We start from the raw sequence: 25,221 nt of genomic DNA on the forward strand, positions 1-25,221 counted from the left end.
AAAGGTTTGATATAGGGACCATATCGGCAACAAATGAATCCTTTGGGCTATACCTGCAAGATTTCGGAAAGCATATATAGGAAGAATATATAAGCACGTGAATGATTAGGAAACCAAGCGGGGAGCACATGTTATTTTTTTATTAATAAGTTTCCATTGACTTATGGCTACACGTTTATATCTCGATCACTATATTATTTTAATATATATATAACAAATAAAAAAAGTTGAAATCAGAAATTTATTTTCTTATTTAATTGTAGTCTTGCATTCCAGCAAGGCACCAATGACCAAACCCACATGACCTCGATCCAAACTTTTGATTATAAAACCCTCTCAATACATTTTCTTCTGTACACTTCTTTAGACTTCTCACAATTTTGAATCTTTTTGTTTGAGAGAACAAGATTGCAAGTCGGAGTTAAAAGCCAGGTATTATTTTTAATATTATATGTATTACTTTACAAGCAATTCATGGTATTTTGTCTATGTATTTCCAACTAAGAGGGTGTTTGGATAGGAAAAAAAAAAGACAGCTTATTGCTTATTGCTTATTTTCACCACAATAAGCTAATTTAAGTGTTTGGATAGGATGCTTAAAAAATTAGCTTATTGCGGTGGGAATAAACTAAATAAGCTGATTTTAATAAGCAAGGGGGTAATGCTTATTGCTTATTGCTTATTGCTTATTAGTCATTTTACTCATATAAGCTGTTTTGTTTGCCAAACACTTCAAATGCTTATTGCTTATTCCCACCACAATAAGCTGTTTTGTTTGCCAAACACTTCAAATGCTTATTGTTTATTCCCACCACAATAAACTAATCCAAACACATTTTAAAAAAATGCTTATTCCCACCACAATAAACAATAAGCAATAAGCTAATAAGCTAAAAACTTATTTATCCAAACACCCTCTAAACCCAAATTATATATATATATATATATATATATATATATATATATATATATATATATATATATATATATATATATATATATATATATATATATATATATATATATATATATATATATATATATATGAACTCTACACTTAAATGGATCACAAACAGAAGAAGCAAATGTAATAATAGTCCTAAAACAAAGACGGACATGATTAGAAACTTTGTTTTCATTTTAATCTGATTTTTAAGTTTGAAATACACCAAACTAAAATGAACTATATATCTTATCTTTCATTTTTTTTTCTATTGGCCTCAACTTTCATATTTTTATATTCTGTTTCTCTTCAATTTTTTATAAAAAATAAACATATTAAGATCAATCTTCTTTTAGTCACACAAAGACTCACATGTGTTAATAAAAAAATGAATCACATAAATCTCGTATGAACACAAAGTAAACGGTACTTTCATGTTATTATGAAATTAAGCCAAGGTTAAAACAAAATATATAATCCCCCAAATCTTAATCATGGTGCATTTTACTTCATAGTTTATATTTCGTCATCTCTAATTTAAGATCAATTTTCTTTTAATCACACACACACAAAAAACACTTAGATCTGTCATAATTCATTCGGGAAACAATGAAGTGATTTAGCTGAAAAGGAATATTTTGTGATTTTTTTTGGAAAAGTTCTTTGTGATGGGACCATTCATAAAACAATTTTAGCAAAAAAGGCATTTTGCTATATGGAAGGTTATTTTGTGATAAGTGTTCAAAGATGATATTTTATGATGAATGTTGGTATTTTGTGATAGTACACCACCTATTCTGGTAATTTTAATCATCAATCATAAACTTCACAATAAAGTATTATGTTAATACAAGAAGCTTATGTTAGTTATTTGTACTAGTAAAACTCTATTCTTTGTGAAATGATCTTTATAGGCAATTGTGTTCGTATTATGAAATGAGTCAGGATTTAGAATAAATGAACTTATATTGTAGTAAGATAGTAAATGTATTTTATATCCGAATTTCGTAATATAGCCTTTAACTTTGAAAGAAAAAAATTACAAAGACAAATTTTTCTAAGAGCATCTATGACATTGAACCTCATCTTGAGGTTCATAACATTATCATAATATGTCATGCCACATCAATCACATATGAACGATTAATTATTTTTCATAAACATATTCCTAGCATCCATAAACCTTTCCAAAGTTTATAAATGGATCTTATATATTTATTCATTTTCTTTAATCTATATCAACATAAAAAGAATTTGAACAACTAAATTTTATTAGTAACACCGTCTAACAATGAGCTAGAAGGGAAGAAACATTACACATAAAGTAACAGTAATAGGTTTTGGAGATAGTCGGTCAAGTTTACATATGACTCACGGTTTCTTCTAGAATACCATGTAAAAGAATGTTTAAAAACATAAACTAAAAATGAAGTCTCATTTTTATGTTATTGTTCTTAAAAGCCATATTGTTTTAAACCGCCTAAAAACCCATAATGTCATGTTTATAATGACTTCAATAACACATTTCTTTGAAGCATTAACTTGTAAGTCCTCTACCCAAGAAAAGAGCTCTATACTAATAGTAATATCTACCAGAATTTTCACATCAATCCAACTCCCAATCACATTCCAAGTTCTCGTAGTTATCTCACACTCGATAAAAAATGGTGTAAGGACTCAGATCAATACCCTTAGCCACTAAGTTCGGTCTTAAAGGGAGGTCGGATTAACAGAAGATTCCAAGTAAAAATATTAACTTTTTTGGGACATATTTGATCCATCTAATTTCCACGTTACCATCTAAAGCCTACTTTGTTCCATGAAACATCTAGTACTTTTGATAGTAAAGACACCTCATAACTCGTATGGGAATAAAAAATAAGAGTTGCAGCTCTTCAAAACCGATGGTCTTCAATATCCTCAATGATATCCCTACACCAAGCCCAAGCCAACTCCTTATTTTTCCACCCATCAGACATTTTATCATCTCTAATTCTCTCTATTTGAAATGGGGTTAGGAATCTCACACCAAGAGAGAAGCATATTTCCCACTAAAATATCCCTCAGAAATAGAGTATTTATTCCATTCTTCACTTTGCAATGCAAGCAAGAATGTAGTATATATAGCCTTCTTTTTACCCTCTTTAGACTTTTGAATCCTTTTATCTAAAAAAGAATATTGCAAGACGAAAATTAAAATCCAAGTATTTTCATTATATATATTAATTTACAAGAAAATAAGCAATCCATGGTATTATGTGTATGTCTTTTGAGCTAAACTCAAATGACTTCCACACTTGAATGGCGATTCATAAAAAATATTAATTGTGTAAGAAGAATGGATCACAAACAGAAAGAAGCAACTAAAATCGGATGTAATAATGCTCATAATACAAGATTACCATCATTATTAGCTTTGTTTTAATTAAAATATAATATCACTATAAAGTTTGTTTTAATTTTAATATATATATATATATATATATATATATATATATATATATATATATATATATATATATATATATATATATATTGAGCGCATGTGATCTCAAGGTTCTTTAGCCAGAGCGATTTTGCCCTTGTTGTCGTTGAAGATCTCAATTGGTTCATATATGTTAGGCACCAAATCATTGATCAGTTTCTTGAAACACATTACCTCTTTTGTAGCTTCATTAGTTGCTATATACTCTGACTATGTCATCGAATCCAATATAGTCTCTTGCTTGGACCTCCTCCAAGTCCCTGCTCCTCCATTGATTAAGAATACAAAATCCAACTGAGATCTAGAATCATCTCTATTAGTTTGGAAACTTGCTTCTACATAGCTATCGACATTTAGTTCTTCCTTACCACCATAGACCAAGAACATATCCTTAGTCCTTCTAAGATAATTTAAAATGTTCCTGACCGTGATCTAATGACATTCGCTAGGATTGGCCTGATAACGACTCATCATGCTTAAAGCGTGTGAGACACTGGACCTTGTACATAGCACAACGTACATGATCGAGCATATGTCAGAAGCATATATGACTCAACTCATTCTCTTAAGTTCTTTACTACTACCAGGACATTAAATCTTACTACTTAAATATCGTGTCATGTTGCATAGGTACAAATCCTCTCTTAGAATTTTCCATCTTAAATTTGTTATAGATTTTGTCTAAGTATGTACTTTGATAAGTTCAATTAATCGCCTAGATCTATCTCTATAGATCTTAATACCAAGTATGTTTGCGACATTTCCCATGTCTTTCATAGCGAAATATTTCTCAAGCTAAGTTTTTACACTTTTCAAAGTTCGGATGTCGTTTCCTATGAGTAATATGTCATTGACATATAGAACGAGAAAGACTACAAAGTTCTCACTAGTTCTAACATACATACATTATTCATCTTCATTTTTTATTAAACCAATTCTTTGATCTTCTCATCGAAATAGATTTTCCATCTACGAGATGCTTGTTTGACCCCATAAATGGATCTATAAAGCTTGCACACTCTATTCGGATACTTGGATTATACAAAACCTTCTGCTTGAGTCATATATACATCCTCAACAGATTTTAATTAAGGAAAACGTTCTTTACATCCATTTTTTGTATTTCATAATCATGGAAAATGGCTATGTTATATAGTATCTTAATAGATTCGATCATCATCACTCACAAGAAAGTGTCCTCATAGTCAATTCCTTGAGTCTGAGTATAACCTTTCGCAACCAGTTGAGCTTTGAATGTGTGTACATTCCTATACATGTCATTCTTCTTCTTGAAGACCCCTTTACACCTAACGGTTCTAAGGTTAGGCATAATATCAACCAAATTCCAAAATGGTTATCATACATGGATTGGATCTCTCTGTCCAATGACTCTTTCCACTTTGTAGCCTCCAGGCTCGTCATGGCTCCCTGATAACTATGTGGCTTATTGTCGCCTAACAGGTTGTCATCCTCCTCAGTAATATAGAAACCATAAAACTCGGGTGGACGACTATCTTTATCAGATTTATGAGGTGGATGTGTAAGGATGTTAGATTCCCCAATATGTTCTTTTACCTCTTATTGAAGGCTAGTGCCAACTACATGTTCTTCAATGGTCGACCCTTGAATCTCATCAAGATCAATCTGGCTCCCACTAGCTCCTTGAGATATCAGCTCCCTCTCTCAGAAGATTGACCATCGAGCAACAAAGACTTTGTTATCAATGGGCCTAGAAAATAAGTATCCGAAGGAATCTTTGTGATAACCAATAAAGTAACATCTTTCAGATTTTGGTTCAAGTTTATCGCACACTCACAACGAATGAAAGTCTCATAACCCCAGACCTTGATTTATGGAAAAGAAAGATGAGACCCTTTCCACATCCCAAATGGTGTCGTAGATACATTCTTAGTTTGTACATGGTTAGAATATAAGCGACAATTTCTAAGGCATAATCCCATAGGCTTACTGGAAGTGTAGCACGAGTCATCATATATTGAACCATGTCTAACAAAATTTGGTTTCTCTTTTCTGACACACCATCTGTGTTGTGGTGTTCTAGCTGGAGCAAGTTGTAAAACTATTCCACAACTTCTATAATGATTGTAGAATTCATCACTAAGATACTCTCTGCCTCTATGAGATTGGAGAATCTTGATTTTCTTGCCATGTTAGTTTTCTACTTCTTGTTGGAATTTCTTAAACACCTCAAAGGTTTTTGTAACATCCTAATATTCAAGGCTAAAAATTTCGTTTTTAATATAAGAAAAACACTTAATAACTTTGTCCCAAACATTGTAAACATTTCATTTAAAATAAATATCAGAGTCTAATCCCAAAGATCACATAATGCGGAATAATATGGGTGAATGCGCCGCGATCGTCTCGGTCTCTTTTTCTGAAAACTGAAGGTACCTGAAACCAAAACTGTAAACCATAAGCATGAAGCTTAGTGAGTTCCCCAAATACCACATACCATACATATAAATTGGCCCATACATGCCATACATACTGTGAGCCATACATATCAATCATATATCAAATAAGGTGTTATGTGTCGCATATAGTCTTGTTGTTATGCCACAGGCTGCCATGTGGTCTTGCTTGCCAAGCTGGGGGCCACCCCCTGGGTCTTATAGACAAGTACCAGGAGCCGCCTCCTGGTCTTCCATGCAAGTATCACAAAGACAACTAGCATACATACTACTCTACTTGGCTAATGAGCATACAGTGTGCCAGGAGCCACCTCCTAGTCTTCCATATATATTGCCTAGGGCTAACCCTCGGGTCTTCCTTCGATACAAAATAGCATACTGTATACTAGGAGCTACCCCCTGGTCTTTCACACATAGTGCCTAGGGCTAACCCCCCGGGTCTTCCTAACATACATAATAACATACTAAGTGCCATGAGCCTCCTCCTGGTCTTTCCTGCATAATGCCTAGGGCTAACCCCCAGGTCTTCCTACTATACATAAACTAAATGGGCCGACATTGTGACCGTAGACCCATACACACAGTGAGGAGAATCACCTCACAAGTTGACTACTGAATCCCACGAATAAACCCCTTGCTGCTAGCTGGAAGATCCCTGAACTGCTGATCTCTCGACTCCCCGAGCTACCGATCATCATACAACTTAATTAAGTCCAGGATTCTTATAACTTAATCATAAGTCATAATTGGGGTAGAAGACCATTCCACCCCTCACATACTCTTATCCAAATGCCTTCATAAGTCAACTAGGTCAACCTTGGTCAAAGTCAAAGTCAAAGTCAAAGTTAACGCTTCGAGTTGACTCCACTTTTTGAGTCACCTCCTGGACTCGCCGAGTTCCTATGCTGCTCATAAATGTGAAACCGCGAACCGACTCATCGATTCCCTTCACGGACTCGTCGATTTCCTTCTGAACATGATCGGGACGTTACCATCTTAACTCGTCAAGTTCTTCCCTGGACTCCGCGAGTTCTTCAGTCTGTTAAGCCTTTCTTAATGGATTAAGCCACTATTCTTCATATATAGGCTCCAAACTTCGAATACACTCTGGAAATGACCTTAGGGGGAAAGTTTCCAACTTTTCCCATTAATACCCTTGCTTGACTGATTTTACTCAAACCCTAAATCTTAAGGGCCTAGATCTTGGTCCACAAGCCAACCATACACCAAACTAATGCATCCAAACATAGATCTGGACCCAAACATCTCATAACCATGCAAAGATCCTGCCTTTTTCCTTCCATACATGGCCTTTTGAGCTAAAGAGGCCAAAAGAACACTCTATTATTTGCATGGGGACTCCTATGGCATAAAGTTTGCACCTTTATGCCATAACAATGCTTAATGGTTCTAGATCTGAAAACATAAGTCTTTGGGACGTCCATTTTCCACATGCTAGGGTTCTTGGACCAAAAACCCTCATAAAGTGACCAGGAAGAGATCTATCAAGTTAAAAGTCAATGTGGAAACTTGATTACCAAAAAATTGATGAGGATAGGGTGTTGCTTCAGGATCTACACTTCCTCTCTTGAATCCCCAAGGTTTCTTCTTCTTCTTCAAGCTTCAAGGCACTCAAGAACACTCATAAATGGCTCACAAGCTCATGGAAAGCAATAGGGTTTCGTGGGTTAGGGTTTAGACAGTGGGGGCTGAGAATGGGGCTGAAAGGTGGAGAATAAGATGCTTAAATAGGGGACAAAAGCCCAAATTTAGGGTTTCCCAAACCCAGACCAACTCGCCGAGTAGGTCACTTAACCCGCGTCACAAAAACTCACTCCTACTCGTCGAGTCATCCCTCCGGACTGGACGAGTAGACTTCTTGACTTGAGGTTTTCCTTTCTTTTCTATGTCTTCTGAATTCGGGGTGTTACAGTTTTAGACTTATGTCTAATCAAATAGATATATCCATATCTACTGAAATCATCAGTAAACGTGACAAAGTATTTTTCACCATGTCGTGTGGCAGATCTGAATGGTCCACATACATCTGTGTGAATAAGATCCGAAAAATCTTTTCCTTTTTCGAAATAACATGTGAATGGTGCCTTTGGCATCTTTCCAGTTATTAAAGATTCGTATACATCATCTAAGTCTAACTTAAATGATTCCAATATCTCATCCGACTAGATTTTCGTGATGCGCTTCCTTTTTATATGGCTAAGTCGACAATGTCGTAAACATGATTTATCCGAATCATCTTTGGATGAACCAAATATTAATATTAAGCTATCATTTTTCCTTAAACCTATAATAGTTTCATAAATGTCATTCCATTGATTTGCTTTAAAGTAAAGAGCATCATTCTTGTAAACCAAAATGCTACCATTATTATTATCAAATCCAAAAGCGAAACCATCACAATACAATACATTAAAGGAAATAATGTTTCTTTCCATTAAAGTTGGATAAAAACAATTTATTAAAAGAATTAAAAACCATAAGACAAAACAAACTTGTAATCCCTAATCCTAGTAACAACTACTTTGTTCTTGTTTCCCATGATTAAGTCAAGCTCGCCAGGTCTTAGCTTCCTACTACAATTTATACCTTGAACATTAGAACACATGTGAACACCGTATCATGTGTCAAGTATCCAAGAGTTAGAAGTTGAAGCTTCATGGAGTTTAACCATATATATACCCAAGGTGTCAATGCCTTTGACCTTGTTCTTCTTGAGATCCTCCAGGTACTTTGGGCAGCTACATTTCTCATGTCCTTTTTCTTTATAGTAGAAGAAAACGGCCGCCTTAGGGTCACTCATCGGTGCTATGCCAGTTGTCCTTCTTAGGGGTTGGGTTAGACCCTCCAACTTTGCCCTTTCCCTTACCAATCGGATCAGAAGTTTTCTTTCTTTTGACAACATCCTCCCTAATAGCCAGAACAAAGTACCCTTTCATTTTCAACACATGGGTACTTACAAAACCACCCACTTGAAGCTTGCAACCTATAAAAGACTTCACAGCTTCGAATCACTCATGTCGAGCTTGCTCTTGGAATATTTTATTGAGCTTTACATTCATGTCACACAACCCAAGTTTTTCAAAGCTCTTTTGGAACTCAAGAACCATGGTCGCCAACATAATACATGCGACTTCAGTTGAGTGATTACGATGCCTTTAGTAATTGGTTAAATCTTCAACCGTAGCATCCTCAAAAGGCTCCTCAAGCAGATACTTGTCCAGATGTCTAAGGTGATCCTTAGAGAACGAATCCAATCCAGATAGTCCGGACCAGTGAGTTTATCTTTGTGAGAGGATGTGAAGCAGTGAAAAGTTTGATGATGACGTAGGAGGAGGGGGAAGAGGTGAACCTTCACCAACAGATATCTATAAGAGTAAACAATGTTTGTGATTAGTTTGATCAAAACTCCATTTAAAATAATTACCCAGTTACAAATGATTTAGTAAAGGGCTAGGATCTATATTTGGCTTCAAGATGCAAAGTGGATTAAAAAAAATTACACAATGAAGTCATTTAGGTAGGCAACCGTTTGCTAATTTCAGTCTGTATGAAGTTCTTATATTTATCGAGATTTGTTCACTTATGTCAATAACATGTTAATCTCTTCTATGCTCATTTAGCACTTATGACTCGATTAACTGAACATGATAAATCCAAACAGTGAATCAACTATGCAAAAATACGATGATATTCGGCTCATGTAACGTTTGAGAATCACAATTATCATATCCCGTTATGACTACATTCTCATATTAACGCGTTGGTAAACCACACACGTAACGCCAGAAGATATACAACAAGGTGTATTTTTCATGGATAACATAAGACTCACATCTTTACTTATCTAAAACGGGATTTTATTTTAATACTTTAAAGTTAATAGTTTTAATGAGACACATCGTCCTATCAAACTCTTTCGGTAACTCTATTAAAAACATAAGAAGGCGGTAATGGTGACAAGCACGAAAAGTCGATCACATTAGGGATCTAAGAAACCTTCTTGAACCTTCCTAGATCATATGAGTAGTGAGCCTAGTCACGATAAGTCTGACAATGTCTTTTAATTCGACTGGACATGCGAGGGCGCAAGTCAATAACTAATTTAAGCATGTGTATTATATCTTTGACTTTTAATTAGTCAATTAGGCGTTAATTAAATAAACAAACAAATTAGAATTATGATTTCTAGCTTTAGTAAATTTGACAAGTTTGCATATTATCGGGGTAGACGGATAGGGAAAAAGGATCTTGAAAGTAAAAGAAACCTTTTATGGGAACAGAGGTTACGCGCTGCGGAGAAGGAGTTGTCGCGTCGCACACCAGGATAACGTTGCGATTTCAAAAGGCAAAAATCAAAATGTATCGTCCTGCCATAGAGGTGCTAAAACAGTTTCGAAAGCATATGAATTTTTAGGCAATTTCTAAAACATTTAAAACAATTTTTAAAAATTAGAAACCAAATCAGATGAGAATATGCAAACTCTATTAAACACAAAATCATGGAAACCCTAAGTGTCATAGTTGTGATTCTGATACCGTTGTTGGGTTATGCAAATCCTTTAGGCAAGAAAAGGGATAATGGAAACAACATCAAATTCATAACTCATAAGGAACCTTTTTTCACTAGGCAACTAGTACATAAACGAAAACAAGACATATAGAAATACATAAACTTGTATTCTTTAATTTCTTTGATTTCGCTGATTGATCAAACCTGGAAGATCGAACGTAGAATGCCTCTCTTGTGATCGCGCCCAAGAATCAAACAGAAAACTAGAAACACACAAACATGAAGCATACCACAAATCAGAATGCTACAAATCTAGATCGCGGCTACGAGGTGCAGGAACTCCTCTACTGCGACGCGATAAACGACTTCTAGATTTTTTCGAGACTTCGGGAGCACCTTTGGATTTCTTAGGGTATTGACTAATTTTTTTAGCATTTGATTATATTTTAGGCATCTCTATTTATAGGAGAAGGATTCAAACCCTAACTTATAAATATGAGGGCTCAAAATAATTATCTATAACTTTGGCAACTATCTGAAATTTAAATCCTTTATCCGGAACATTCAAGTATTTCCATGTTTCACAGAAATAATTACACAATTAATTAATTAAGAAACTAGTCCATATAATTTATTATTTTTTCAATTTTGTTCATATTTATTTTTGCATGTAACCCAAAATGACACTACTAATTATAGTAATATTACCAACTTATGTTCAAGAAACGCCCCAAAGTAGAGTCCAGAAAGAGAATAATAAGTTGACTTGTCCAATATTACTAAAGAAAAAAGAACTAAGGGTTTACCACACAAAACACCATGAAAATCGAAGGTGTAATTTGAAACCCAAAAGTGGTAGTATAAACCAATTGTGGGGACCATAACTTTATTTCTTACACCTTATCAAAAGCTATAGTGGGAGATAGTAATCATTTTATATAAGAATAAACTATAAATACATAAATATTTATGGTTTGCAATTTCTTTTAAAATGAACCTTAAACATTTTAACAATATTTTTCTAAGAGTAAATTACACGAATGACCCTTATGGTTTGGGGTAATTTGAATTCTTAGTCCTTTTTTTTTTTTTTTTTTTTTTTAACTCAAGTGGTCCCTAGATTCATTTGAATTGCGCCTTTAATGATTGTATAACTAAAAAGAGTATATTGTCCTTCTTTAATACTTTTTACAATTAATAATTATTTATTTCTTATTTATTTATTGAAAATATATTTAAGAACTAATGTGGGTCCTATCCCTTACCTTCACATTTACTCACCATACTTACCTACACCTCTTTTCCCACTTTCCTATTTTTCACACTCATTAGATGTGAAATCACGAATATGGAGAGATTAAATCCACTGCCTCCTTCACATTCAATCGTCGGAGTCCCCCAAAAGTCCACCTCTCCTCCATCTGCTCCTCTTCCTGATGAAACAACCTTAGCCAAGACCATCATCATTGTTTTTTTTACCAACAGTAAACAAGAATGGTGGGTTTAAGTAGATGACAATGGTGGTGAGTTACCTGATTCCCTACATAACTTCACCAGTACATCATCATTTTTTTTTCTGGATTCAAGTTGCAGAAATGATGGTGATGGTGGGTTTTACTGAAAAAAACATAACTTTTCTTTTATGGATTCAACTTCACTAAAAGCATGTCCTTCCCTCCTTTCCTAAAAAATTCTGCCTGGAAACAGATCTAGTTGGACTAATTTGATGAGAATAAAGATTTAGGGCTCAAGATTTTGGCTAAAGAATCTTATAGTCGGGTTTTCATTGTTTTCCTTTGATGATTGTTATTGACAACAGCTACCCGAAGAAGATTACCATCGCTAGAAAACAAAACGGTCATCAGAGAAGATTATCACCTCCGGAGAACAGAACGGTCATAGAGATGACCGACAACCACTAAACAGACGCTTCATAGTTTCATAAGAGGGATGGAGTATTAGGTGGGCCTACCATATTTATTATACATTTTTAATACATAAACTAAAGGGTGCGCCCTCGCGTTGTTATGGGTCAGAATTCTTTTATTGTTTTTCTTGGTTGTTTCAGATTTTACGGTTTGTGTTTGTTTATGGGATAGTTTTTTTTAGAATATATATAAGGGACCAAAGTTGAAAAAATATAGAAACTATGGTGGTTAGATGTTGAAAAACGAAAATTAATATTAAAGAAGAAAGCAAAACTGTCAAGTTGTAGAAAATATTGTGGCTTATTCTAATTATTATTAAATAATGAACCAAAATTGTCAAGTTGTAGAAAGTATTGTTGCCAAATTGTGTAACATTAAATAATAAGGGACCAAAAGTGTTAACATCACAAACAATTGTGGCCAAAGTTTGAAGGGACAAACTTTTCGATTCCTAAGTCATCCCACTTTTTAATGGAGTCAAAGGCGGTGTAATGGAGTCGGTGGCAAAATTGTAAAGCATGAAAACTTACCAGGGATGAAACTATCAATTTAAGAAATTTATGTGGCAAAAATCTGAAATAAGAAATTTATGTGGCAAAAATCTAAAATAGACAAAGTATACTATTGCTAACTTAGGCCACTTTTAATATGTATATATTAATAAGAAATAAAAAATAAAAAACTTAAAAAAAAAAAAATGGGCAATAACGTCTTTTTAGATCTGAACGAGCACAAAAATCCTTTTGTAAGGAGCATACAAATTAATAAATAAAAATAAATAAATAAATTAAAATTAAGAAACTAACGCCTAGTTCCGGAGTTTAACAAAAGAAAAGAAAAGAAGAGAAAAGAAAGTTACGAGAAAAAGGAAAGGAAAACAAAATTTTCTTTTGTGTTCCCGAGTTGGAGAGAAGTGGAAGAAAAATAAATCATTTTGTTCTTTCTTTCCAAATCCTCCTAACTCGGAAGGAAAGTTAGGAGGGAAAGTCATCCTCCCACTTCCCTCCATTTTTTTCCACTTCCCTCCTTTAATGAAACTCGGCACCAATTTCTTTTATTTTCTTCTCATTTTCACCCACTTCATATTTTTATGTTTTGTTATCTTTACATTTATATAAGGGAAATCTCCAATAAAGTCCTAAAATTTTGGCCCGGTTTACGTTTTAGTCCTAAACTAATTTTTGTTTACGAAAAAGTCCTAAAAACCGGCAAAAGTATGCATTTTGACCCTTTCTGACCGGTTGGAACCGGCAACAAATTAATTTGGGACTATTTCATAAACTGAATCAAAATATTGGGATTATTTCACAAAATGACCCAAAATATTGAGACTTTTCTAAAAAAAAAAAATATTAGGACTTTTCTGCAAACAAAAATATTATTATTATTATTATTATTATTATTATTATTATTATTATTATTATTATATTAAAAATATAAACAAGTATACTAATTTTTAAATTCATTATTATTAATATTTTTAATAATACATATAAATACACTTAAATAAAATATATATTAAAGAAATTATTTAAAGGTGAAGGTGGTGGTGATGGTAATGCTTTAAGCATTGAAATCATGAATATTTGTTTGTATGTCCTCACTTTGTATATGATCATTTCACATTTTTTATTATTGTTTTCAATTCAAAATATTAACACTTAACAATTTAAAAGAAGTTGCCAATTTGTAAAATTGTGTATAAATAGTTTAAGATAAAATGATTTCTCACTTTGTATCTAAAATTTCTTAAGGTAGAATGATTTCTTTTCAAATCCAACAGATCCAGAATAAATATTTACATTGGTAACCCATATCAAAATTCGAAAATATTAATTAAAATATATTGTTTAATAGAAAGTAATATGACTTGTTTTTCTTTATTACACTATATCTGCTATGTTTTCAAAAAAACCACAAGGATAAAGTAATAAAAAAGAGCAACACACATGTTGGTAATTCAAATACTTACACACAAGACATACACGCATATCACACGCTCACTATTTGTAAACAATTTGAAAAATCAGTAGCTTCTTTTAAATTGTTAAATGTTAATATTCTAAATTAAAAACAATAATAACAAATGTGAAATGACCATATACAAACAGACATTATTGATTTCAAAGCTTAAAGTATTTCCATCCACTTAACCTTCACCTTTATAAAAAGTCTTTAATATTTTTTTAATTTAAATATATTTATATGTATTATTAACAATATTAATTATAACAAATTTAAAAAAATAGTATACTTATTTATATTTTTAATATAATAATAATAATAATAATAATAATAATAATAATAATAATAATAATAATAAAGTTTTTGTTTGTAGAAAAACCCTAATATTTTTTGTTTTTGCAGAAAAGTCCCAATATTTTGGGTCAATTTATTAAATAGTCCCAAATTAATTTGTTACCGGTTCCAACCAGTAAAAAAGGGTCAAAATGCAAACTTTTGCCAGTTTTTGGGACTTTTTCGTAAACAAAAATTAGTTTAGGACTAAAATATAAATCGGGCCAAAATTTTAGGACTTTATTGGAGATTTCCCTTTATATAAAAACAATTAATTAAACACTTAAATATTCATCCTTTTGTAATCATTCAAACTTCATATGTTTTTGGAATTTTCTTTTTTCAACATAATAAATAATTTTTAAAAAGTTGACCATATGAAAAGCCATCTTTTTTTTTTTTTAAATTTTAAATTTTTATTTTTATTACCATCATTTACATTTAGTATAAAATTATCAAAGCTTTAGGCAAAGCTAATACAAGTATACACCCATATACACTAAGTGAAATGAATTTCCATCGAATTCCCTTTGCTAAGTAGTTGGCTGCTATGTTATACTATGCAGGCGCTACTACCACAAGTGTGAATTGCCAGCAATGGAGGTTGCTAGTGAAATAATGAAAGGAGTTTTTCAGGTTCTCATGGTTCCAGTTAAAAAACAACTGGATTACTTGATTTCGTACAAACAATATGTAGGGAAGATGCACACCACATTGAAGGATCTGGATGCTGCAAGAGTCGGCGTGGAATCCCAGAAGAAGCAAAACAGAGAAAGACGTCTCGAGGTTCCTGCCCAAGTCGACCCTTGGTTGATAGAAGTAGAACATATGGATAAAAAGGTGGAAGAATTTCCAAGTGAAGTCCTCGGTTGTCTCGATCTCAAGAGTAGGCACAAGCTTGGAAAGAAAGCATTCAAGATATTTAAGGAGATCGAGAGTGTTCTGGGACGATGCCCTGATATCCGAGGTACTGAACTGCAAATTCCTCTTGGGAGAATTGATTCCAACATGGCATCCACCTCCACACCATCAGGAGATCACAGTGACTTCCAGTCAAGAGAGAAGATTTTTACGGAAGCACTCGAAGCGCTCGGACCCAACCACAGTTCCCACATGGTAGCCTTATGTGGGATGGGTGGAGTGGGAAAGACGACAATGATGAAGAAGCTAAAGGAGGTTGTGGTAGAAAAGAAAATGTTTAATCATTATGTTGAGGCAGTTATAGGGGAAAAGACGAACCCCATTGCTATTCAGCAAGCGGTTGCAGAGTACCTTGGTATAGAGCTAACTGAAACCACTAAACCAGCAAGAACTGATAAGCTCCGTGCATGGTTCACAAAAAATTCAGATGGAGGAAAGAAGAAGTTCCTGGTAATACTGGATGATGTATGGCAGCCGGTTGATATGGAAGATATTGGTTTAAGCTGTTTGCCAAATCAAGGTGCTGAGTTCAAGGTCTTGATTACATCACGGGACCAAGCAGTTTGCACTGAGATGGGAGTTAAAGCCGATTCAGTTCTCAAGGTGAGTGTCCTAGAGGAAGCGGAAGCACAAAGCTTGTTCCTCCAACTTTGGGAACCTTCTGATGATGTTGATCATGAGCTCCATACGATCGGAGAAAAAATTGTAAGGAAGTGTTGTGGTTTACCCATTGCCATCAAAACAATGGCCTGCACTCTTAGAAGTAAAAGTAAGGATACATGGAAGAATGCACTTTCTAGTTTACATCACCATGATATTAACACAGTTGCACCTGCTGTTTTTAAAACAAGTTATGACAATCTTCGAGACGAGGTGGCCGAAGCTACTTTTTTGCTCTGCGGTTTGTTTCCAGAGGACTTCAATATTCGTACCGAGGACCTTCTGTGGTATGGATGGGGCTTAAAATTATTCAAGGGACTAGATACTATAAGAGAAGCAAGATACAAGCTGAACACATGCATTGAGCGGCTCATACATACCAATTTGTTGATCGAAAGTGATAAAGTTGGGTGCGTCAAGATGCACGATCTGGTGCGTGCTTTTGTTTTGGATATGTTTTCCAAAGTCGAGCATGCTTCCATTGTCAACCATGGTGGTAGTAAGCCAGGGTGGCCTGAAACTGAAAATGATGTGAGCGCCTCTTGCAAAAGAATCTCATTAACATGCCAGGATATTATTGAGTTTCCTAGTGACCTCAACTTTCCAAACCTCTCGATTCTGAAGCTTATGCATGGATATAAGTCGCTGACATTTCCTCGAAACTTTTACGAAGAAATGGGAAAGCTTCAAGTTATATCGTATGATCATATGGAGTCTCCATTGCTTCTCTCGTCACTTGAATGCTCCACCAACATTCGAGTGCTTCGTCTCCATCAATGCTCATTGACATTTGATTTATCTTCTGTTGGAAACCTGCTGAATCTGGAAGTACTCAGCTTTGCTAGATCTAGAATTAAATCTCTACCTTCAACAATCGGAAATTTGAAGAAGCTAAGGGTACTGGATGTGACAGGTTGTGGTGGACTTCATATAGATAATGGTGTCTTTCAAAATTGGGTCAGACTTGAAGTGCTTTATGCATACTCGTTTGATCGTTATGGAAATGCCATTAGCTTCACAGGTGATAAGTGCAATGAAGTGGCAGAACGTTGGAAAAACCTTTCTGCATTAGAATTTGAGTTCTTTACAAACAATGCTCAATGGAAGAATCTGTCATTTGAGAATCTTGAACGATTCAAGATTTCAGTTGGACGTTCTTTAGAAGGAGAATATGATCTCAAAGAGAGCAAGCACTCATTCGAAAACACGTTGAAGTTGGTAACCAAGAAAGGTGAAGTATTGGGATCTAGAATAAATGAGTTGTTTGAGAAAACGGTGGTGCTTTGTTTAAGTGTGGATGATATGAATGATCTTGAAGATGTTGGGGTGAAGTCCTCACTGCATCATAAGTCCTTTTCGTTCTGTAATTTAAAAATCCTTGTTGTTTCGAAGTGTACAGAGTTGAGATACCTTTTCACCCTCAGTGTTGCAAAAATTTTGTCAAATCTTGAGCATCTTCAGGTTTCTAATTGCCCTGTTATGAAAGAACTCATACAAATTGAGAGTGGTGTAGAAGATACACTTGAATTCCCCAAGTTAAGGATTCTATCTTTGAGTAGGCTACCAGAGCTATTGGATTTGTGCTTGAATGTCAACATAATTATTGAGCTACCACAACTCGTGGAGTTGAATATTAAAGGCATTCCAAATATCACAAGCATTTATTCCAAGAATAAGCGGGCTACATCTTGCTTGTTAACGGAAAAGGTAAATATGTTTTATCTTAATACATTTCAAACAATAGTTTCAAAAAGGATTTCATCCACATTGTGTTTTATGTTTTAAAACAGGTGAAATATATATAAAACATTATTAGTAATTTGATTGTATGGTGTATAGTTTGTAATGGGTATTAATGGATATTGAAAACTTCAATATTTTTTCAGGTTTTGATTCCAAAGTTGGAGAAACTGTGCATTAATTATATGAAGGATCTCAAGGAGATATGGCCTTGCGACTATCGGACGAGTGGGGAAGTTAAGTTGAGAGAGATTGAAGTGGAACATTGTGATAATCTTGTGAATATGTTTCCGTGCAATCCCATGCCAATGTTGTGTCATCTGGAAGAACTTGAAGTCAGGCATTGTAGGTCCATTGAAGCGTTATTCAAAATTGACTTGGATTGCATTGCAGCAGATGAAAAAGGAAGCATCAGCTTGAAAAAGATTGAGTTGTTCAGTTGTGATAAACTTGTGAATTTGTTTCCTTGCAATTTCATGACATTCTTGCATCATCTGGAAGAGCTTGAGGTAAGGGATTGTGGTTCCATTGAAGAGTTATTCAATATTCAGTTGGATTGTGTTGCTGCATTTGAAAAAGGCAGCATCAGCTTGAAAAAGATTTGTGTGGACGGTTGTGATAAACTTGTGAATCTTTTTCCATGCAATTCCATGCAATTGTTGCATCATCTGGAAGAGCTTGACATCATGGATTGTGGTTCACTTGAGGATTTATTTAATATTCAGTTGGATTGTGTTGCTGCATTTGAAAAAGGCAGCATCAGCTTGAAAAGGATTTTCGTGTGCGGTTGTGATAAACTTGTGAATCTGTTTCCATGCAATCCCCTACCATTGCTGCATCATCTGGAAGAGCTTGTGGTTTGGAAATGTGGTTCCATTGAAGAGTTATTCAACATTCATTTGGATTGCATTACAGCAGATGAAAAAGGCAGCATCAGCTTGAGAAGGGTTGATGTGTTACGTTGTGATAAGCTTGTGAATCTGTTTCCATGCAATCCCCTGCAATTGCTGCATCATCTGGAAGAGCTTAAAGTGGAAAAATGTGGCTCCATTGAAGCGTTATTCAACATTGACTTGGATTGTGTCGGTGAGACTGGAGAAGGCCGCATTAGCAGCTTGAGAAGCATTGAAGTAAGGAAATTAGGAAAGTTACAAGAGGTGTGGAGGATAAAAGGTGCAAATCACTCTCATATCCCTATCCGTGGCTTTCAAGCTGTTGAAAGCATAAGAATTAAAAATTGTAATAGGTTTAGAAATATATTCTCACCCACCACCTCCAATTTTGATCTCGGGGCACTCACCTCTATGGATATAATTGAATCGGGAGAAATTAGGAGAAAATATGGATCGGTGGAAAGTAGCCAAGGGCAAGAGGTATTGTTTAATGCATTTATGTTTGTATTTAATGAACTAACATTGTTTATCAAAACAAATTACCAACTACGTACCCAAATTTTGTTTGTTTGGTAGGAACCTATTGCACCTTTTCATGATTTATTATTCAAGCAACCTTTTTCAAAAAAAAAAAAAAAAAAAAAAAGAGTTTTGACTATCTTTCTGTGATTGTTTTGACCTTTCCATGTCATAATTTTGTCACAATTAAAAAACAAAAAGGTCACTATTTTAAAGACAAAAATCGGAATGTTCTTAATTTGTTGACTATTTGCATCGTTTCCAAATATTCCTTGAAAGAATACTTAAAACTAAAACGACCCTTCTCAAATCAAAATTTTTAAGACAAGGAATTGTGAAAGGATGTCCATTCATCAAATCATAAAGGTAATTCGAAATTAGCTTAACTATTAAAGTTCGTAATTATATTTCTTGTTTGTGCAGAATACTTTATTCCCAACCAATCACATACACTCGTTTCATTATCTCCGTAATCTTGAGTTGGTGGAATATCAAGGAGTGGAGGTGATATTTGAGATGAAGAGTACTCCAACAAGTCAGGATAATCAACAGCGAATACTTCCCTACCTTGAGAATTTGGATATAAGATCTTTGGGGAGGATGAGTCACGTGTGGAAGTGCAACTGGAACAAGTTCTTAATTCTTCACAGAAAACCGTCAGAATCCCCATTCCACAACCTCACAATCATAGAAATGAAAAGTTGTCGTAGAATCAAGTACTTGTTTTCACCTCTCATGGCAAAACTTCTTTCCAACCTAAAGAAAGTCGAGATAGAAAGTTGTGCTGGTATGGAAGAAGTTGTTTCAAACAGAGACGATGAAGAAGAAGAAGAAAGAATAACATCTACATCTACCCACATAACAAGCACCACTCTATTCCCTCTTCTTGATTCTCTCATTTTAGAAAGCCTGCAAAATCTCAAGTGTATTGGTGGTGGTGGTGGTGCCAAGGCTGGGAACAATGGAATATCTTTCAGCAGTACCACCACAACTACCTCCTTTCTTGATCAATATAAGGTATGTTTTCAACACGTTCAGCTACCTATTTAATTTCTTTTTTAAAATCCATTTTTTCTTTGGAATAAATCATATTCTATAAAAGTTCAACAAACCCTATGCCTAGAAGATATTGAAGAAGTTAGTGCATGAAATTGACTCATTAGCGGCTATAGAAACCCAACGATGAGACTAGAAGGCATAAAAGTGCCATTGATTTGAACATGCAAGAGATTGAAATTTTTACTTCTTGTAATCGGATTCTGAGTTATTCATGTATGTGTATATGTATTTCCCACAATATGAAAGTTAGATTTCTATCAAGTAACCCATCATGTCAATAAATTTCTTCATATTAATTTATGGGTTCAATTAGTTATGTTTTACTCTATGCTTGATATTCAACATCAACAGCTAATAATAAATATTAGCCCTCCTATTATATATCTTACACAAATACATTATATCTCAACATTAATCAAGCTGATACAAAATCATTGGCCAGGCCGTTCCTCATTTCAAATAAAATAAATGACAATTTTAAGCTTTTTGGTCTAGTCATATGCTCACTTAACCTGGTTAATCGTGCATTCCAAAATTTTAGTCCCACATTAAAGCACTTTTGGATTACAACTTCCTGAGATACATTGTTTCTGAAGCAGTTTCATGATGTGGACAGCATTGTGTCATTTATTACAAAAAATAAATGTTAATTAAATCTATTATACAAAGTGGTGCACTTGTGGGTAACAAACAGTTAAGATTTATAGAATATACAACCTAAAATATATTTTTGTCATGTACTGCAGATTTCTCAAGTGGATGGTGTTTCTTGGACCTTATGCCAATACCCTAAAGAGATAAGTATATGGAAGTGTCATGCATTGTTAAATGTGATTCCATGGTATGCAGCAGGACAGATACAAAAGCTTCAAGTGTTGAAAATATATTCTTGCGACAAGATGAAGGAAGTGTTTGAAACTCAAGGGATGAACAAAAGCGTTATTACCCTGAAACTTCCCAACCTAAAGAAATTGGAAATTACTTATTGTGACCTTTTGGAGCATATATTCACATCTTCCACACTTGAAAGTCTCGTGCAACTTGAAGAGTTATGTATAACAAATTGCGATGCAATGAAAGAGATTGTGGTGAAGGAAGAAGATGATGAAGTAGAGAAAACAACAACAAAGACATCTTTTTCTAAGGCCGTGGCCTTTCCTTGTCTAAAGACTATTAAACTAGAGCACCTACCGGAGCTGGAGGGTTTCTTTTTAGGGATCAACAAAAGTGTTATTATGCTTGAACTGGGCAACCTAAAGAAACTGGAAATTACTTATTGTGGCCTTTTGGAACATATATTCACATTTTCTACACTTGAAAGCCTCGTACAACTTGAAGAATTAATGATAAAAAATTGCAAGGCAATGAAAGTGATTGTGGTGAAGGAAAAAGATGATGGAGTAGAGAAAACAACAACAAATGGATCTTCTTCTAAGGCTATGGTGAAGTTTCCTCGTCTAAAGTCCATTACACTACTTAATCTACGAGAGCTGGTGGGTTTCTTTTTAGGGACGAACGAGTTCCAGTGGCCTTCATTAGACAAGCTTGGAATCTTTAATTGCCCAGAGATGAAGGTGTTCATATCTGGTGGGTCGACAGCTCCACAGCTCAAGTATGTGCAAACATGGACTGGAAAATATAGTCCTCCTAGAAGTTGGTTTAATTCACATGTGACAACCACTAATACTCGACAGCAGCATCAGGAGGTATAGCTTTTTTTATTCCTTTTTTTTTTTTTTTTTTGCATTTATGATCTGATTAAGAAATCATGATGCCCAGTAAAAAAATAATTATATAAAAGATTGATACTAGTTTCTGTAAAAGTAACCCAGCTGAAACTTGTTTTAGTTGGATTGGAGTTGATTGCCTTATATAATACTTCCTCTTTTTTTTTTTTTTTTTTTTTTTTTTTTTTTTTTTTTTTTTTTTGGCCTTGCAGACCCCATGCCCGAATTTAGAAAGTAGAAGCTCCTCATGCCCTGCCGCGTCTACTTCAGAAGACGAGATCAACATTTGGTCTTTTCATAATATGATCGAATTAGATGTGGAATATAATCATCATGTTGAAAAGATTATTCCATCCAACGAGTTGCTACAACTGCAAAAGCTGGAAAAGATTCAGGTAACGGACTGTAATTCTGCAGAGGAGGTGTTTGAAGCGTTGGAAGGGACAAATGGTAGTGGTTTTGATGATTCGCAAACAACTATTGTCCAACTTCCAAACCTAACACAAGTGGAGTTAGATAAGCTACCTTGTCTGAGGTATATATGGAAGAGCAATCGGTGTACGGTGTTTGAGTTTCCAACCCTAACAAGAGTCTCTATTGAGAGATGTGATAGGTTAGAACATGTTTTTAGTAGTTCCATGGTTGGTAGCCTGTTGCAACTCCAAGAGCTACATATCATTAAGTGCAAACACATGGGGGTGGTATTTGTTGTAGAAGAAGAGGAGGAATCTGATGGCAAAATGAATGAGATTGTGTTCCCTCGTCTCAAGTCCTTAAAACTCGATGGACTTGAATGTCTCAAGGGGTTTTGCATTGGGAAGGCGGATTTTTCATTCCCATTATTGGATACTTTGACTATTAAGAGATGCCCAACAATGATGACTTTCACCATGGGAAATTCCTCTACCCCACAGCTAAAACAGACCAAAACAGGTTATGGCCCGTCTTATGTAGAGGAAGACATCAACTCCTTTATAAATATGAATCAAGAGGTACATATTCTTAAACTATATCTGAAAACATGTCATGGACCATTTTTTGTTATACATTGTCAGAGCCCCAACCATATTTTCTAAATTTTCACCTTTATATTTATTATATGTTTTATGCAGGGATTCAACAGAAACAGATATCATTTTGATTATTCGTCTGATGAAGCGGGAGACGAGGATTTTTAATGTCAACATTATATCAAAGGTAATTTCTATTTTTGTCATCCTAGCTTGTTGCCATTATATAACCTTATTTTTCTATGCATTAATGGTCTTTCATTCATGTTTTCTAGATGGTGATGTGAAATCTTGCATTATTGGATTACAACTTAAGATTGTGCTTGCTTGTTTTTATGTACAACCTTAAGAATCAAAGGAGATAAGCTTTGAAAACTTCCACCATTTGATATTTTCCTTTGAAAACAGTGTCCTTGTTTTGGTTCTACTTAGTACTCACGTCTTTTCCCCCTTGTTTTAGTTGTAATTTAAAGGACTCAATTGCTTGACAAAAACAAACCACAGGGACAATTTTGTAATTTACTCTTTAAATAAAACTCACCTTGATGTATAGGCTCACACGAAGATCCTTGACATATATTTGCAAAACAACCTCCCATTCCCAACCCAAGCATATAACTGAAATATTTTGGTATGCCCTAATACTTGTCCTGTTCAATTAAATGTGACACCTAAAGTTACTCTTAAACAAATCTCTGTTCACCCGTGCGCAAATCCTTCCAACTTATCAACCTAGCTGACATAAGAATTAAACAAAACTATACTATTGGTTAAAATCTTACTGTTGGTCCATAACTTCTCAGAGAAAATTTTATCTACTATGTTTCTGTAGAGTGTAGATTGTAGTAATTGATATGCTGAGTTGACAATTCACGCTATCGTTAACTGAATTGAGTCTAATAAAATAACAACACATGAGACGTACCTTGTTCTTAATTTTCTTTTGCTTGTTCCTGCCCAGACCATGTTTCTTCAAAATTAACTAATTAGATTGTGATTTCGGATTCTGCATCTTCACTTTTAACAATACTTGATTGAATTGCACTTCGATCTTCATATATTCTGTCGTCTGTTGATTATTTCTTCTTCGTTCTTACTCTCACTAACCGCCTAAATCAATAACACAACATGTTTTTAATATTTAGACAAAATTGCTAAAATGGTCCCTGTGTTTGTCAAGTTTCTGCAGTTTTGGTCCAAAAAAGTTTAGTGGTGCATCAGTAATCTAATTTCGGATACTTTGTGTGGTTTTGGTCCTATGGTTGACATTTATATGTAGTTTTAGTCCATACTCCACCTGAAATGACAAATCTGCCCTTAAATAATTTTCTTTTTAATTTCATTTAATTTATTTTCTAATTATTCTAATTAAAAAAAAAACCCAAACCACCCCTCTTATCCCTTCCGTTTAGGGCTTCTCTCTCTCTCTCTCTCTCTCTCTCTCTCTCTCTCTCTCTCTCTCGTATGCTATTTTGTTCTTCATCCCAATGACTTATATCTTGTTAGTACAGAAATGTGAATGGAAGTTTTGCCAATTTTGGATTTGGAATCTGTTTACGAACCGGAAGCAACCCTTTTTATCCATATTCAAATCTCCACAGAACCCACCACCCATCATCATCAATCTTTCTCAAACCCTAACCGTAGGAATGACGTGTAACATCCCAAAATTTAAGACCAAAAATTTCGTTTTTAAATAAGTTGTCATGAAAACCAACAACATAAAAACATACATAAAAACATCCCTGTCAAAACCAAAGTGTCAATAATCAAAACATGTTATCATAAAACAATATCAGAGTGTAATCCCAAAGATCTCATGTGCGAAAAACATAGTGTGATGTGCTGCGATGGAGCTGACTCCATTCCTTTGAAAACGAAGTATGTGAAATCAAAACTGAAAAACATAAGCACGAAGCTTAGTGAGTTCCCCCATCATACCAAATACCATATACACATAATGCCTATCCCTCAGTATCTTTCAACCGGTATCTGTCTGGCATAACTGGAAGCTGGACTCCCCTTCAGTATCTTCCAACCGGTAACCGAGAGCTGACCTCCCCTTCAATATC

The 25,221-nt window shown here is 34.5% G+C and overlaps 1 protein-coding gene across 1 annotated transcript; it reads left to right on the forward strand.

Annotated features, from left to right (window-relative positions):
* Nucleotides 1–373: 373 nt before the first annotated feature.
* Nucleotides 374–23,817, forward strand: LOC145030575 (uncharacterized). The gene is made up of 8 exons (XM_078978945.1): nucleotides 374–432; nucleotides 15,187–17,908; nucleotides 18,088–19,314; nucleotides 19,777–20,370; nucleotides 21,159–22,118; nucleotides 22,352–23,131; nucleotides 23,252–23,336; nucleotides 23,425–23,817. The coding sequence occupies exons 2-7, from the start codon at nucleotides 15,218–15,220 to the stop codon at nucleotides 23,315–23,317; spliced, it is 6,318 nt and encodes a 2,105-aa protein (XP_078835071.1). The 5' UTR covers nucleotides 374–432; nucleotides 15,187–15,217; the 3' UTR covers nucleotides 23,318–23,336; nucleotides 23,425–23,817.
* Nucleotides 23,818–25,221: the final 1,404 nt, after the last annotated feature.

Source organism: Lactuca saligna, chromosome 2 (assembly GCF_052625555.1).
Source record: "Lactuca saligna cultivar CGN05327 chromosome 2, ASM5262555v1, whole genome shotgun sequence".
NCBI classification, from domain to species: domain Eukaryota; kingdom Viridiplantae; phylum Streptophyta; class Magnoliopsida; order Asterales; family Asteraceae; genus Lactuca; species Lactuca saligna.

Bases quoted from the DNA above. Each gene is read 5' to 3' on its own strand.
- LOC145030575 (XM_078978945.1), top strand. From the start codon at position 15,218: ATGGAGGTTGCTAGTGAAATAATGAAAGGAGTTTTTCAGGTTCTCATG. The intron at 20,371-21,158 runs GTATGTTTTCAA...CATGTACTGCAG, and splicing joins CCTTTCTTGATCAATATAAG to ATTTCTCAAGTGGATGGTGT. The intron at 22,119-22,351 runs GTATAGCTTTTT...TTGGCCTTGCAG, and splicing joins CTCGACAGCAGCATCAGGAG to ACCCCATGCCCGAATTTAGA.